General features: G+C 34.3%; 2 protein-coding genes across 2 annotated transcripts; one reads left to right on the top strand and one right to left on the bottom strand.

The window, feature by feature from the left end:
* Positions 1 to 1,948: 1,948 nt before the first annotated feature.
* LOC11416052 (universal stress protein PHOS34) lies at positions 1,949 to 6,407 on the top strand. Its single transcript, XM_003597024.4, has 3 exons — positions 1,949 to 2,776; positions 5,733 to 5,779; positions 5,931 to 6,407. The coding sequence occupies exons 1-2, from the start codon at positions 2,104 to 2,106 to the stop codon at positions 5,738 to 5,740; spliced, it is 681 nt and encodes a 226-aa protein (XP_003597072.1). The 5' UTR covers positions 1,949 to 2,103; the 3' UTR covers positions 5,741 to 5,779; positions 5,931 to 6,407.
* Positions 6,408 to 7,279: 872 nt separating this feature from the next.
* On the bottom strand, positions 7,280 to 15,178 carry LOC11422645 (dihydroxy-acid dehydratase, chloroplastic). The gene is made up of 14 exons (XM_003597023.3): positions 14,583 to 15,178; positions 14,434 to 14,505; positions 13,271 to 13,318; positions 12,518 to 12,672; positions 12,246 to 12,440; positions 12,057 to 12,168; positions 11,816 to 11,885; positions 11,670 to 11,728; positions 11,418 to 11,541; positions 11,243 to 11,313; positions 9,410 to 9,511; positions 9,022 to 9,102; positions 7,946 to 8,104; positions 7,280 to 7,637 (listed from the first exon to the last, which is right to left on the bottom strand). The coding sequence occupies exons 1-14, from the start codon at positions 15,078 to 15,080 to the stop codon at positions 7,587 to 7,589; spliced, it is 1,797 nt and encodes a 598-aa protein (XP_003597071.1). The 5' UTR covers positions 15,081 to 15,178; the 3' UTR covers positions 7,280 to 7,586.
* Positions 15,179 to 17,174: the final 1,996 nt, after the last annotated feature.

The following is a 17,174-nucleotide window of genomic DNA, read 5'->3' as shown; positions in this document are numbered from 1 at the left end:
CAGTCAGTTGGCATTGATGTGGAATGGATTTGAACACTCATCCAACAGTATATTAGGATTGTGACTTCCTACTATAAATATTGCAAAATCGTGCTCAATCTGTTGGCCGTGAATGTAAGTTTTTTGAGGATTCAATTACAATTTACAACATAAAACAACTGTGATTGAAAACATTTTGAAAATCCCCTATATTTTTATTTAATAAGAGCCATTCGTTATTTCTTGCAGCACTTGGCAACTTATTGATGTTGTTGTATAAATTGACCCAAGACCTTTTGGCATAATTGTCAATCTACTAATGTCAGAGAAGTTTTTGTCTCATCCTCTAACCTTATTCGAATTATAAAATCTGAAAAAATGGTGTGATTAGAAAAGTGTTTTAACGTATTTTAAAAGATGTTACACTTTTTAAATTAATAAAAACTGAAATCGGTAAAGCACGCGAGAAATCAATAGGTGAAAAAAGAAACGATCCTAATATTATGTGCTACTGCCCCCACCTCTTTATTAGGTCACTTATCACCTAGGCCTGTTTTGATAATTTTTTATTTCAAAGAGTATGCTTCCTAGCTACTTCATCTTGATCTTGTTCGTTGTTGAAAGTTCTTCGTACAATTTGGTAGGCGTTTGACTTCATGTGTCAAAAACGTACCCATAAGCATTATCGTATTTCTGTCTTTCATAATATCAACTGGTTATGATATTTAAGTATATCTCATACAACCAAATAAAAAGAAAATACGTCTCATAAGATAGATACATATTGGTTAAAGTATTGTCAAATTAAAGCAAATTAGAGGGCATTTTAGTATCAATTCAGAATACACAAATCCATGGTTTATTAGTTGATGAAATGGCTCTAGGCGAGTCAATTAGCTACCTGGTTTGTCTGTCTATACTAAGTATGAGAAACAGTAATCTCGCAATCTGGCTCAAAAATTAAGAGAGAATCCACTCTTAAATGAGAAACTCAAGTTTTAATATATTTCAATTGATGATGATATATGAAGGAAGTGATCTTATTTATAGCAATCTTAGAGGCCAGATTGTAGTTGAAATAGTAATAATAATTAATACATCAATCTAGTAAAAATAGATATTGTCACATGGTGGCTTGTTGGCATTAAAGTCAATAGTAGGGGTGGTGGAATGAGAAAGCTAGCATGATAGGTTGGTGGCTGCAAAGTCTATGCTATCAGAATGTCTTGATCTGTATCACAATCATTTATCATAAGACGGTTAACAAAGGAGAAAATAGGAAAACAATGGGTTAAGGGGCACCGCTTTATAACCCATGATACCACAATAGGCGAGTTAGATTCAAGAGAAAACGTTCGATATCATTTATCCCAAACAAGTTAAAGAGAAGAGTATATTCTTCAAAGTTCCAATATGAACACCGAACAAAACCCTAAATTCCGGCCAAAACTTTCAATATAGATAAAAAAAAGTTCTCATATTCAATGATCTCGATTTTAAATTTAATAATTTTGTTCCAAAATTACCTTTAAATTAATACGTTTTTTGTCCATCGTCTTGAAAGGGAAAAAATCTAATATTTAGTAGCTTTCACAAAATCATTTTAATAAGTATGTTTTTAAAAAATAATCTTTATTATTGTGGACAAACACATTTTTATAAATAATCTGATTTTTTTAATAAAAGGGAAAATTACTAATTATTGAATATCATTTTTGTCCGATAATCTAACGATCAGATCTTCACCCTTATAGAATGAATAAATGAAGAATCGACTTCGTTACCAAAGTTGAAACTCGACAACTTTATTTAAATGTGCAAAGTTCATAGTAGTTTCATTTTACCTAGTTGTGGAAAGAAAGAAAAAACGATCTAAGAGATTATATCATGTAAAAACGGTTTAATAATTACAGTAAACAAAAACTAACTGTTGTAACTTCTGAAGCTGGGAAGCTTATATAAAACAGTTAATGAACTGAAAGAACACCAAAATTCAATAACATCAATAGAGAAAGAAAGAAAAATTTCCTCACACTCCTCTTTGATCCGTTACTATATCAAACTCCAAATATTAATCTTCGCAACTTCGGAATTTTAATCCAAAAAACCGTAATTTTCTCCAACATGAATCCACAATCACCGGTTCGACCTGAACCGGATCAACCGGCTCGATTCTCTCTCCCATCAGGTTCAAACCGCAAAGTCGCGATCGCCGTTGATCTCAGCGACGAAAGCGCCTACGCCGTCCGATGGGCGGTTCAAAACTATCTCCGACCAGGCGACACCGTCATCCTCCTCCACGTCCGACCAACTTACGTCCTCTACGGCGCCGATTGGGGTTCCGTCACCTCCCCCACCGCCGACGGCGGTGACGCCTCCGAGGAATCACGTCAAAAAATGGAAGACGAATTCGACAATTTCACATCAACAAAAGCAACCGATCTTGCACAACCGTTGGTGGAATCAGAAACTCCCTTCAAAATTCACATTGTGAAGGATCATGATATGAAGGAGAGATTGTGTTTGGAAGTTGAACGGCTTGGATTGAGTGCTGTGATTATGGGAAGCCGTGGATTCGGTGCGACGAAGAGAAGTTCTAATGGGAAGCTTGGAAGTGTGAGTGATTATTGTGTTCGTCATTGTGTTTGTCCTGTTGTAGTTGTAAGGTATCCGGAGGAGAGTAATGGCGGTGGCGCCGGAGTTGAAGGGAATGATGGTGAAAAAGTTGAACTTCATCCTGTTATTGAGGAAGAACATGAAGATGAGTATCATGATGCTGATGATGATGAACACAAAGGTTTAATCTTTTAACTTTTTTAACTCTAACTTTTAAACTTGCAACGCAAGCATTATAATTTGATATTTTTTCATGAAATGATGAATATTTAGTGTAGTGAATATTTTCTATTGGATGGTTACAATAGTAGAGTATGTTGTAGTTATTTTTAAAAGATGGTTACAAAGTAAGCCTACATGAGAAGATGATGAATTTCTATTCGATGACGGTGTAAAATTATTTTACACTGTCAGTACATAGTGATAGTCATTTAACTCTTACTAGTTGAAATGAAAATGAAAACAGTAAAGTAAACAGGCACTTAACTTTTCCTTGTTATTAATTTGGCATGGAGTGGATTGTCATGTTTTGGATTTTTGGAATTATATGGGTTGGGTGAGGGTCATTTTGCTTTCTTTGTGTTTTGTTTTTGGATTGCGTTTTTCATTTTGCAATTTGAGTTGAGCTTGGCGTTTTGCTATGATGGTGATCATATGTTTAGGTTGAAGAGGAATGCCATCACTTTCAGGGTATTATGATTGGATTTTGCATATTGGCATCAGGGTATTATGATTGGATTTTGCATATTGGCACCTAAGATGTGAAATATACTAATAAACTGTAACTGTTTACTATCCTTGAACATGTGTTGAAAGGAATTATTTGTTGCTTTCGCATACTGTTGAAAGCAATTATTTGTTGCTTTCACATCCAATAGAGCTTTGGATGCTTGTAATAACAAAACTAACATGCACTCTAATTGTTGTGCCAAGATCCCTAATAAGACTCAAAGTGAGGTTAGGAATATAGTAAACATCAGTAAAGAAGACAAGATAGTTGTGGAGACAGACCCAATGCCTGCTAGTGGCATGGGAGTGCCAGCAGCAGTCATGATCCACTTGGATGATGCATCATTTAAGAACACAAATGACTTATGATCATATAACAAATGGTGTTATATATACACCAAAATAAAAAATCAATATGGAAGAAGTTATACGTCACAAGTTCTAGTAAGTAACAATAAAATGACCCAGTGTCATGGACGGCGAACCATGGTGGAAAGCCGAAAAATTCGCCATCTTTAGCCCACCATATCCGTCATCAAATGCCATGGTGCTGCCATCCTTTACAAATTGGCCACGGCGGTTGTCAAAAAACCTGCCATCACAGTCTGCCATAGCCGATCTTTGACAACATTGAAATGGTCCAAGTCAATTTATAGCTGGAAACGACCCACTTGGGTTGGCTTGGTGGTATTGGCTTGGGACCTGGGAATGTGCTCCTACTCGAGGTCTCAAGTTCGACTCCCTCTGATGCCAATTTGAGTGGGCTAATTTAGCTTCTTCAAAAAAAAAATTATAGCTGGAAACAAAGTGGATACATTTTACAAGAGCACGCTAAAAGTGGATACAAGATTTATAGGAAATACGAGATTTATTGTATGCTTCTTGTTTTCATGAGTTCTGGTGTGGCCAAACAAAGAAGCTTGACTCTTTATACTTTTGGGCAAATGCCTGTTTCGGGCAACCACCAGAAAAAATAAACATGCACCTAGAAACAGGCATGCATTGTCATAGTCATAGATAAGTATTGGATGAAAGATGTTATCGAATGTCAAAAGGGTTGGAAATAAGATTATTAGCTCTAAAGAATATGGTGGAACAAGAAACGTTTTAACGATATCAGAGTAGTTGCACCAAAGCAGAGAGAGAAGAGCAACACAAGGTTTAGTCCGGTAAACAAAATATTCCTGTGAGGTGATCTAAACTAGTGCAAACAATATTAATCCCCAATAACCCAGACAACACCCTAACTTTTTAACTACAACCAGTAATTGTGCCCTTTGTCATTCTTAAGACGATTGATTCAATCATTTCTTCCTCTTTTTGGTGCTGAATTCAAACTCACAGGTGTATATTGCACTGGAAGTGTTTGACAAAGCCAAATAGTTATCATTGGACTTTTGTAGACGAGTTTTGCATTACTTTACTCAAGTCCAAGTTTGATATTCTTTGTGGTGGAATTGTGGGAACCAACAATGATGATTGTTTACCGACTCTGTTTTACATTAGAAAGAAATTGGAATGATCATTCAATATCTGACTGAGTCTTCAAAGCAATAACTTTTGTTAGTTGAGAATTTAAGATTAGGTTCTCCATAAGAACATATGAACTTATAACAGTTACCTTTTTTTTTTTGTAAGTAAGAATTCAAATGAACTTATCCCTCTAAATATTTTCATCTTTACAATTGAAACATCGCTTCCAAGCGTCAACGTGTAATTGTACCGAAGCCCCAATCCAAATGTATACCACTTGTGTGTTGCATTTATGCATTTATATGTTTAAAATAGTAACCTCAACTACACCCCGCATTTTGATCTTTTTATTCTTCCCTATATGTCTGGTAGGCCATTCCTGGCTCAGCTCCAACAACAACTTCCTTATCAACACAATTATAAGATTTGGCAGGGCGCTTGGGAAGACTGTCCTGTCGGGTTTGAAAACCAACAACGGACTGGGATGTTGTTCCCTCCTTGTCTGAAAAGAGCATGAGTCTCCGCCATGTCCACCGAAGAAAAAGTCATTTTCTTTTAACTTAGTCAAGCACTCAATCGCTTTGAGTCTTGGGGAAAATAATTTCCCTACCTGAACCTGAAATCAGGCTTGAAGTAAGCAGCCAATGTTTCTAAGCTTTGTTGAGGTTGAATCCCGTTTGCTATTTACCAAAAGCAGAAAAATGTTACTAAACTGAAGTCTTTTCAAAACGGAGATACCAAACCAAAAGATTGATCCTCAAATATATTAATTTTCATTTTAAGAAAGCTTTGTTTGGTGAAAGAGACTATTAAGGTCTTCTCTTGGTTCTAGATTGACACGCTATCTTCTAAAATGTTGTTTTCTGCAGTTGTAAGAGAAACGATTATAAGTTTCTTCTTCTTGTTTAACCTATTTATTTTGTGTGTGAGAACAGATGCATAATGAGATTACTGAGCAATATCAACATCCTACTAACTTCAGGTAATATCCTAAACATATGCATGAATATCCCGTGTGATTCCATTACATGCTTTTCGTGCTCTTATCGTATTATTATTTTTTTCTGAGTTATTTTATGTATTGTGGCATATGCATTTATTTTAACAGGCGATTTAATGTATTTTTTTTCCAGAAAATGGTCACAGCATGCGTCAAATGGAGAAGAATATGTAAAACTTATCTGGAAGAATTATACATTGTAAAGTGACTGTGTGGGTTGGAATTTGTATGCGTTTGAACAGTTTGTTTCTATACCGCTTCATGAGTTTGAATATACTATCTTTCTACTACAACAATGATTGGATTTGGAGGCTCTTGATTGATCCACTTCATATTTGGAAACCAACTGTAGATGTAGTAACAATGAAAACTTTGTCTTTGTTATTGTCTTGTGTTTTAAGGTCATAAAATAATTGGCTTATGTTCGCCCTGTAAATATCCTTTACTGTGGTACAATTTATGAATTATCATTTGTCTCAGATGATGTCAACAAAACCCATTTGGAGTTTGTTGTGTTGGATTATAGTACAGGTTTCTGGTTACGGTGAAGTGTTTGCTCTGTACTTTCTAGCACTATTTCTAAAACTATTGTTGGGTGATATTTTTATCATTTTGAGAATGGTCCATTAAATCATATATAGAAAGTATTGGAAACCCATATAATTAAGTGGCATCTGCATAAATTTCACTGGTAGAGAAAGTATTGGAAAATGGGAAGTGTAAGTAATGTGTTTGTAGCATTTTTGTTGGTGGTTCATCTTGTTTCAACATGTTCCTATTTCTTCGTACTTCCCAAAGCAATGTTTGAATAAATGTGGTGATCGAGTGAGTGAATCATACAAACCACCTTAAATCTCGATCACCAACACCCATCATACCAAGTCAACAACCCTACCACGTCAGCAGCACAAAAAAAGTTCTTCAACAAACTATTATGAAGAAGAAGAAAAAAAAGAAATAGGAAGAAACAAGAAGATAAAGAAATTGACAATATTATGGAGTTCTTCAAACTCAGAATTTGGGATTTCTAAAAAACACCAAAATTATGTCTTAAATGGACGAATTCATGGTACGTTGTATGCACATCCCAAACGTTTTGTATTCATAATACAAAACTCCTCATTTGGGGAACTCAAAAATTATATTGAAACTATCTCATGGTATACATAAGTTGAAATGATCTTGCGACTAATTTGCAATTTTGGTGAAGAAAAAATCAAAATCATGGGCGGAATTTGAGCTAAATATTATCTGTTACCAATATAAATAAAAACATTTGTCTATTAAAAAAAATTATGGTTTTATTTTTTGTTTCGTCAAAACATTAATTGGAATATGGCGGGTAACGACAACTGCCTTAACTGTCTAACAGTAGCCACAACCCACCTCAAAGGATATGTGGACACAACTAACGCCTAGCGATACTGTTGCGTGCAATGGAAAATGAAAAGTTTTGCTTTCATAGCATGGCACCAAGCAAAATAGATTTATGATATTGTTCATCATATTATTAGATAGCTACCACATAAATTGATTTTCGATAAAATGTGTTTGCAACATTCCTTTTAGTCATTGTTGAATTTTTGCCAAGGAATCAATCTAACCTTTTCATTACTAACTGATACAACATTCTTTTGGTACAATGGAAATAAACAAGAACAAAAGAGAGGTGGTGGAAATCAAGTCTAGACTATTGCACCGGTTGAGCGAAAACAGTAATACCTCATCAAAATGCTACTTAGACAAATAATCGGATTTCGCTCGGCAAGCCACAAAAAATATGTCCTCTCTACTCGTCTGTTACACATCCGCTTGAAGCAGGCTTCACATTTTTAATATACTGGATCCAGAAAGACAACAAATTTTATTAGAACAATGGAAGAATTAACTGGAGGGAAAGTTAGCTCATTTACCATTATCCAAAAGGTGCTTGTATGCGCAGTTTTCTATGTGAATCTTCTGTTGCGGTCACATGGTGCAGCCTATTGCAGAGCCTTTGGATTAAAAGAAAGAAAATAAAGATGATTTTCTCTCAAGTTAATTCAACAGCTCTGCAGCAGAGTGCACCATGTAACCGCTGCAGAAGATCCATTCTCAATAAAAACGTTTAAACATAATCTTTTCTGGAAGGAGGTTTTGGTCTCATACCTTGTACAGAACTCCTTGATTAGCTTTGTATGGTGGAGCAGACCATTTCTTCTTACGTGCCTCCATCTCCTCATCTGAAACTATAACATCGATTCTCTTGTTCTTAACATCAACGTTGATAACGTCTCCATTTTGAACCAAACCAATTGGACCGCCTTCCTATACAATCAAAGAAACACGTAGAAATATTAATGGTTAGCCACATAAAACTACACTTAAGATTTCCCTAATCTCCATCTCGATAGAGTAAATACATGAACATGTCACAGGAGAAATAGAAAATAAAAGCACAACTGTCATAACCTCTTCAACATAGTGAAGTGTAAATCCAATTTTCCTGGAGAAAACTTTTCAGTTCTTGGTTAGTTCCTCCAGTATATTCCTTTTTCTATTTCTAATTAAAAACATCAAAAGGAGTAAACTTGTTCGTAATTCCATTAAAGCAACATTATCTTCAAAGTCACAAACCAATATAATAAACTCACCTGGTTACACACTCACACCCACTACAAAAGAATAGCTTGAACGTTGAAAAATGCATTCAAGTGCACTTGGATGAAGCAGTATGCATTTTTCTAAATAGACAGAGATGGTCACAAACTCACAATTACTTCACAGAATAGGATAAAGTAAAGCATGCACAACCCATTGTTCTAAGGAGTATTAATTCTCACTAAAGTTTCTTCAGTTAAATCTTAAATACAATTCCTTAATGATTATGTTCACACTCCAACATCATTGCTACGGAATTCAAGAACAAGCAGCTATTTAGGCCACGATAGATTGATTTTCAAGAACCAAAGAGGCTGGTTCTATGAAAACAGAAATTGACAGTACTTCATGAGCAGAAGAAATTTTCTAGGAACGTTGTAGTAAAAAAAACACAAACAAGCAAGTCATTGATAGCATTCCTTACGTAAAAAAAAAAAAAAATTAAACCCTTGCATAAATTATTAAATGCATACTCCAACACCATTTGACCAAATTTAAAGATTGCAGTTCACATATGATGCATTCTGAATATATTTAGCATATCATAGCAGTACTAAAATGATTACAAAGTATGGTCAATTCACCTGTGCTTCGGGGCAAATATGACCAACCACAAACCCATGTGAGCCTCCTGAAAATCTTCCGTCGGTCAATAAAGCAACATCCTGCGGCATCGAAAGACAATATCCTTAAGAAATGTCACGTCATCATGGTTCTCAAAGCTTGAAAAAAGGCATTCATGTTTCTACTAAAAAACTAATGACTGGAGAACATCTTTCTACAAACATGGATAAAAAATATAAAAAGAAAGGTTCATATTTATTGAGATTTTCATATATGGAAAAAAACAAAGTATAAAAATTGTAAAAGTCCTAAGGTCAATTCATAGTAAAAATGGACAAAACAATCTTACAAACAAAGTAAATAGATAAGCATAAACATGAAGATAAAATTATACACGCTAAGACAGACCTTTCCAAGCCCTGCTCCCATTATTGCACTTGTTGGTGTTAACATCTCAGGCATTCCCGGACCACCTTTAGGCCCCTCTCCCCTAATTATAACCACTTTTCCCTGAAAGGGTAAATTTGACAGAGAGGAAATCAAAAAGATTTTCATTTAGTTGCCATTTACTGCGGTTATATCTGTGTAAAAGAAATCAATACAGTGACAAGGATGTGAAATGGAAGCAATTTGAACTAAAAATTCATAATAAGTATAATTCAAAAGAGAAACTCCACAGTTTGATAAGGAAATATTAGTGTCTTAGATTTCCTACGCATAAGTCTAAAACCATAAATAACAAGTTAAGTATGGGTTTTGTTAAGCATGACAAATGGGTAAAGGGATAGAAAAACAGTACTATATATATTCAAAACAATAATCAATTTTATGAATTATGGGTATACAGGAACATGCACCCATGTGTACAAGTACTTTTGCCATCCCAGGTAATGAACCATATCTTATCGTAGAAATCCAAATCATGTTATGGAGATTCAAATCATGAATGGGAAGACTTATATTGACCCGTGAATTGAATATGACAAATAACAATATGGCACTTTTAAGTAAAGAAGAACAGAGGAGGAGAGAGGGAGCAAAACACCATGTAGACAGGATGGAAAAAAGACGCACAGTAGGAAGGAATGGTAAACCATAAATGCAGAACCCGCAGCAGAATGTTTGTTTTCAATGGTGATTTTGACATGGGTTCCTCTAGAGTGTTTATTTTCGAATGATTCTGTCACTTTTAAACAAGAATGCAAAAACAACCCTTTGGCATTTTAGAAACCAGGTCGACTTACCATGGCCGTCTCAAGACAGCACCCGCAGCAGAATGTGAATCATGTGATTCAGGGGAAGTTGTGGTTCATTAAAATGAATCAAGAGTTCGGCTGCGATCTATGCCAAAAAAATACTCACAATGATTTGTATCAATTAAGTTCAGTTTTGTTTTGGATCAAGATACGACTCATTCACATGTATCGTGGGAACCTAATAACTATGCTCCATATCTCTTGTAATGATTTGGTTTACATTTTCCTTAGTCTCCCATTACTTCTAGCATTGGAATATCTTTCATCTTGTCTATCCTCCTTATGATGTTCCTATGGTTATTCTCCATACATGTCCCAATACTTCTAGCTCTGGACTCTCTTTCATTTGTCTACCCTCCATGTGAAGTTCCTATCGTTATTATCCATATATGTCCTATTTGCTTAAGACAAGACACTGCTATCTTACAATTGGAACTAGTCTAAATTTTCTCCAATGATTTCATTCCCAATCCCATCTACTTTTGGTGCCCACTCATCTATCACAGCATTCTCATCTCTGCAATGCTAATCCTACATTGTTGTTGGTTTTTTACCACCTGGCATTTAATCGTATATAACATTTTGCAAGTCTTATAGTTCTGCGATACACTTTTCTTTAAGTTTGACGGGTACCTTTCAAGCACAATTTATAGCCGAAGCAATCCCCAATTTCATCCACCCTACTTGAATCCAATGGTTAACATCCCCCTTATCTCCCCTTCGTTTAACATCCACCCTACTATACCAAGTGATCTCTATGTCATTTTGCTGCAACAATACCCAACCCACTTTCTCATTCCATAATACTTCCATATATTAGTCACTAAAACTTTGATTAACTTAGCCCTAACAATTTGAATTTAGCATTCGTTGATTACTTTTCTAACACGGATTAACTAGTAAACTTGTCAAATATATCATTTTTTGACACCTCATCAAACATCAGTCTTAAATCTCTTGACAGTTATATTAAATAAAGAAATACCTTAAAACTCAAAGGATTCTCTGAAATGGCAGCAATCATTGCCTCCTCTCCTTCAAAAACAAGTGCGGGACCTGTAGAATAATCATGTTAACAATAAGTCGTTGTATTGACAGTTATGATGACGTTGAAGTAAACATTTTTTATAACTCCAAGAAAACAGCATAAGAAGGTTCACCAGAGAAGTACAAGCCCTCTTTCCCAGTAATTTTAGCAACAGAACCCTGTGGTGCAAGGTTCCCATATAATATTTGAATGTGAGCTGTCTTCTTGATGGGATTTTCAATTGGCCTTATTATTTCCTGAATCACATATCATAGAAAACTTGTAGTTTGTATCATGCGATCAATTTATTAACAATCACGCAGTTGTAATTGGGGAGTCTTACATAACCATATGATAACATAGAACAGAAACAACAAGCTCATACCTGCCCTTCGGACAAAGGAGGGAAAAGTTCTGCATTTTCAGCTAGGGTCTTTCCAGTGACTAGAGAGGAGGAATATGCATGTTAGTGATGTGTATGTTTTTTGGTAAAATAATACTGTTATCAACACACAAAGGCAAGTAGAATACCGGTCATACAGTCACCATCTAAAAAGCCTTGCTCAAGAAGGTAGCGGATAACTGCAGGTGTCCCTCCAATCTATCAAAACATGACAAGTAAAAGGGTCTTCAGGCATGACTAACAATGATAATTAAAATAGCATAAACACTGAAAGCATGACAAGGAAAAATAGTGATAATGATAAAATAAATTTAAAATAATAGTAAAAATAGAGGGAATGTATTATTAGCAAAGAAATTAAATGCATACCTTATGAACATCTTCCATAACATATTTCCCACTTGGTTTAAGATCAGCAATGAAAGGAACTTCATCACTAACCTTCTGAAAATCATCTAGAGTCAACTCAATGCCAACAGACCTGCAAAAATTATTACATGAGGTTTCTCTGAAGATTGTATATATCAATAGGCTCTCTGTTAATAAAGTATTACTCACTTGGCAATAGCAATTAAATGCAACACAGCATTGGTAGATCCCCCAAGTGCCATAACTATAACCATTGCATTACGTAGTGATTTGCGAGTGATAATATCTCGGGGCTTCAAGTCCATCTTCAATAATTCCAGAAGATATTTACCAGCTAACCGACACTCATCCAACTTTAGTGGATCCTCAGCAGGGGTAGATGAGCTACAGAAAACAACACATAAGGATAAGCAGAAGCACACTAAAAATGGACAACCCTTAAATTCTATGCATATACTTACCTGTACGGAAGAGACATTCCCATAGCTTCTATTGCAGAAGCCATGGTATTGGCTGTATACATTCCACCACAAGCCCCAGCACCAGGGCAAGAGTTGCGGATAACATTTTGTCTGTGCTCATCACTAATGGATCCACTCACATATTCTCCATAGATCTGCAGGAAAACCAAAAATGAATGAAACATTAATAATAAGAGTAGCATAACCCTGATAGGACAAATTCAATTATTGGCACACATGGAAAACAAATTTGTATTATGGACTAATATTTCACACATGAACAATAACCATTTTCATCATTCTGTTTAGGATCATCGTTGACAATAAATACGCTTGTTTGGTTCATATTTCCATTTTCACTTTCAATCACAAAAATACCACCTTTTTCCCTTTGTGACCCCTTTTCATAGTTTTGTACAAAACACAAACGAAAACTACAAAAAGTTGTTTCCAATGCAACATTTTTGTAATTAAAATTGAAAAACTTGAAAACTGAAAATGTTATCTAAAACCAAACAAGCGTTAAAAGTTCTCTTACAATATCTGAAAAATAAGAATAAAAGAGAAAGATTTCATTTAGTGTGAAGAGCTAGGAGAGCTCTTTTAAAGTCTATGATCTCTATCTATTCCTAGAAAATTTTAAATTGTGCACGGAGTCTATGAGCTCTGTTTGAATAAGTACGCAATAATATATAATATAAAAAAGAAAAAATATGCAACCACAGTAACAGATGCGACAATGGTTTCTCGTACCTGAAAGGCAGACACTATGTCGAATGTATCACCCTGAAAGTGACCAGGCTGGAAAAAATAACAGAATGACGATTAACTACCAGGATTGGAAATTGGAAACACATTTCAATAATAACAACAATAATTTCCATGAGTAAATAAAAGTGCATAAATGTCACATGAAAGGCACACACAGCATGAGTAAATAAAACATACAATGCAAGATTGAAGGTGATGGCTTTAACTCAACTTCTCTACTAACCAAATATACCCTGAAGTACATCAATTTTGTTCAAGGGACTCAAATCTAAATTAAATTGCATCATAATTCCCAGTAAGTTTTAACAAATACATATCATGTACACAAATGGTACGATTATCGTATGACCAACTTCAAACAAAATCATATCAGCTATCTTATTTTCCTACATTAAGTTTGACCCTATAATCCTTACTTCATAGCAATCATAAACAAAACGACTTACTAATGCAACAAAAACATTTCTCACAAACCACCCTGCCTACACACAAATCAATATATGCAAATTGATTCTTATCTTGAACAGTTTATTCCACTCCCAAAGAAAAGGGACACTACATTTTGACAAAAATTAGCGTTTAATTTTTATAGACTGACACCGTCAGCAGATCACAGCCAATCATACATTTGTGACTTTAGACTTAGTTATAACTAACTAAAGTTAAACATTCTTAGTTTATGTTTGATTCCACATTTGGAGAAGCCAAAACTGATTGTAGAGGTGTAGAATTAATTTTGACATTTTTTGTTGCCTTCTTTCATGTAGAATTGTTTTTGCCTCCACAACTGATCCTACTTTAAGTTAAAATTTCTAGCTTTTTATTCCAAAATTGATTTTTACTGTATAGTTCAACTTACTTTAGCATGAATGTATCCAAACACATATCACTTTTAGACAAAATCAATTTTACATAATCAATTCACTCAAAATCAATTATTATCACCGCAAAACCAAACATACACGTAATTCTCCAACAATTATAATTAATTCACAGTGTAAATCGATGATGTATATATGAATTAAATCATATAATTAACCACCTCATTAATTAATTGACAGTGTAAATCAATGTATATGAATTAAATTATATAATTCACCACCTCATTAGTTGAGTAATTTCATCAAACATTTGAACTACCATACCTTAATAGTCCCACCATAAACCATAATACTCGGCCGATTAAGCCGTCCCATTGCAATAATCGTACCTGGCATCTATAAAACCATAATAAGAACATACACAACAAAAAAAATCAATCCAAAAACATAGAGATACATGAAAAAATTCTTACATTTTTATCACAACCAGGGATAGAGATATTCCCATCATACCACTGAGCAGCCATAACAGTTTCAATACTATCAGCAATAAGATCTCTAGACTGCAAACTATAACACATCCCTCTAGTCCCCATAGAAATAGCATCACTAACACCAATAGTGTTAAACCTAAACGGAATCATACCGGCTTCGGCGACGCCTTCTTTAACAGCTTCGGAGAGATGAAGGAGATGCATATTGCAGGTGTTTCCTTCATACCAGACGGAGGAAACACCGACTTGTGGCTTTTTTAAGTCGGCATCGGAGAGACCGACACCGTAGAGGATTGCTTGTGATGCGCCTTGGGATTTTGGTTCGGTGATTCGGGAACTGTATTTGTTAAGTTTTGTGGGTTCAATGGAAGGGGGATTGGTGGAGATGGAGGATTTTACGGATATGCGCCGAGAGGGAGTGGGGGTGTGAGTAGGAAAGAGGGCGGTGTAGGTTGGGGAAAAGAGAGTTGACTGCATTGTTACGGCGGAGGAGTGTGGAATGGAGAGGGTTTTGGAGTGGGCGCGGAAAATGGGTTTAGGAAGGAGTAGTAAGTGAGTGTTGTAGGAAGGAGAGTGACTAATTTCTCATATCGCTTTTTTCTTTATCTTTTTTATTTTATTTTATTTACTTTTGGGATGTGTAATAATATTAAATTAAGGTTAAATTGCATTTTTGATTCCTTAACTATTTAGATAGTATCGCTTTGGTCCCTTAATTAAAATTCGATTTATTTTGGTCCCTTAACTTCTCTCTCTTATAGATTTTGGTCATTTCCGTTAGTTTTAATTCAAAAACGTTAGGTTTTCTTCATTTTCTTCTGAAATTTTTCTGTGATTATTGTTGTTGAAGATTAAAATGTGATAACGGAATTGACCAAAATGTGTAACGAAGAGAAGTTAAGGGATCAAAATAAATCAAATTTTAATTAAGGGACCAAAGTGATACTACCTAAATAGTTAAGGGACCAAAAATGTAATTTAGTCTTAAATTAAATAGTTGGAAATAAATTAATCGACACGTGAAGCCATAAGAAAATTAAAAAAAAAAATAAAAGATGCTCCTTACATTTTTTTTTTATACAAGATTTAAGGAAAAAAACACAGACAAGAAAACTACAATTTACATGACCGAGTTTATGTAGAGTTTGCTACCAGAAGGTTAGATGTGTTTGATGAAGGGGAGTTGTAAATCAAAAGATTTGAGGAGGAGGAGGAGGATTCAAGCTTTGAGCAATGACATTATACTTAGGAATGTGATTCTAAAATGAGCACTATACTGTAGAAAATGCTAAAAGGCACTTCTTAAGGATAAAAAATAGAAATGATTGATAATTTTTATGTAAACAAAATTACCTTTTGATGTTTTAATATATTGAATACATAAATTTTAAGATAAAATTTTTATTTTAAACTTCTTATCAAAAGTGATTTAAGGGTAATTGTTAGTATTTATCTTCTCTTATATACCTACCTTTATTATATATATCCTTGTCTTTCAATGCAGCTTTTATTTTCTGCCCCTTTCCTCTTCCTCTACGTGCATTTAACATTACATTTTTATAGTATATAGTATAATAATGAAGGTCTTGCTAACAAGTGTTCCAAGAGTATTGTTTAAAAAATTCATCAAAAGAAATTTTGTTTCGAAAATACAAGTTAAACATATATAAAAGTTATAACTGCACAATTTTTAATGTAAAAGTTATTACTTTTAAATGCTTAAGCAATATTTTAAATGCACTTGTTAGCATTTCTATAATAATAATACATCTTATTAAAAATATCCTCAATGTTTCAACAAAAAATTTAAAAAATACATCAAGTTAATTTTATTTTCCCTTTTTTTTTTTATGTATTTTACTTTATTCTGTTCTGGGTTTGAAGAATGCACAAAAAATATAGAACCATGTGATTCTCAATCTCAAAGTATTCTCCTTCTTTATCTCAATTTTAAATCTGTCATGACAAAAACACCCCATGCTTCTAGCATCAAACTCTAACAATCTCATTTTCAACAAGATGAGTTTTTCCTCTATTGGAGTTAATGAACAATTGAACGCGACCTTAAGCGGAGATGCAATCATTGAACACAAAGGTACATTTCGATTAAGACATGACACTGAAATAGTGATTGGTCATATTCAACCCCAATCCACTTCAAAAACAACAACTCAACCACTATCACCAAAGTTTTTTCCTTTACAACTTCTTTTGGTTTTGCAACAAGAAGAAAGAAATCCGTAAATTCAACCAACTTGATCCCTAGTAGACGTGGCATGTGATGTGGACAAACAACTCACCATGTTCTACCAATCAAGCTTAACTAAGAGACTTATTTGATGGACGTCAATTAAATTAAGGGACTATTTAGCTATTTTGAGAAATTTGATGATTAAATTGATTGGTGCATGCAAATTCAAGGACCGACAAACCTATTCACTCTACATTTAAAATAGCGTGCATATATTATTTTATTAAAAAAATTGACAAAGATTGCACATATTATTACTACTCATTCGTCTTAAATTATAAGTCATTTTGATCATTTCACACATATTAGAAAATGTAATT

Source organism: Medicago truncatula, chromosome 2, assembly GCF_003473485.1.
Source record: "Medicago truncatula cultivar Jemalong A17 chromosome 2, MtrunA17r5.0-ANR, whole genome shotgun sequence".
In the NCBI taxonomy this organism is placed as follows: Eukaryota; Viridiplantae; Streptophyta; class Magnoliopsida; order Fabales; family Fabaceae; genus Medicago; species Medicago truncatula.
This window is presented reverse-complemented; position numbering and strand designations above follow the sequence as displayed.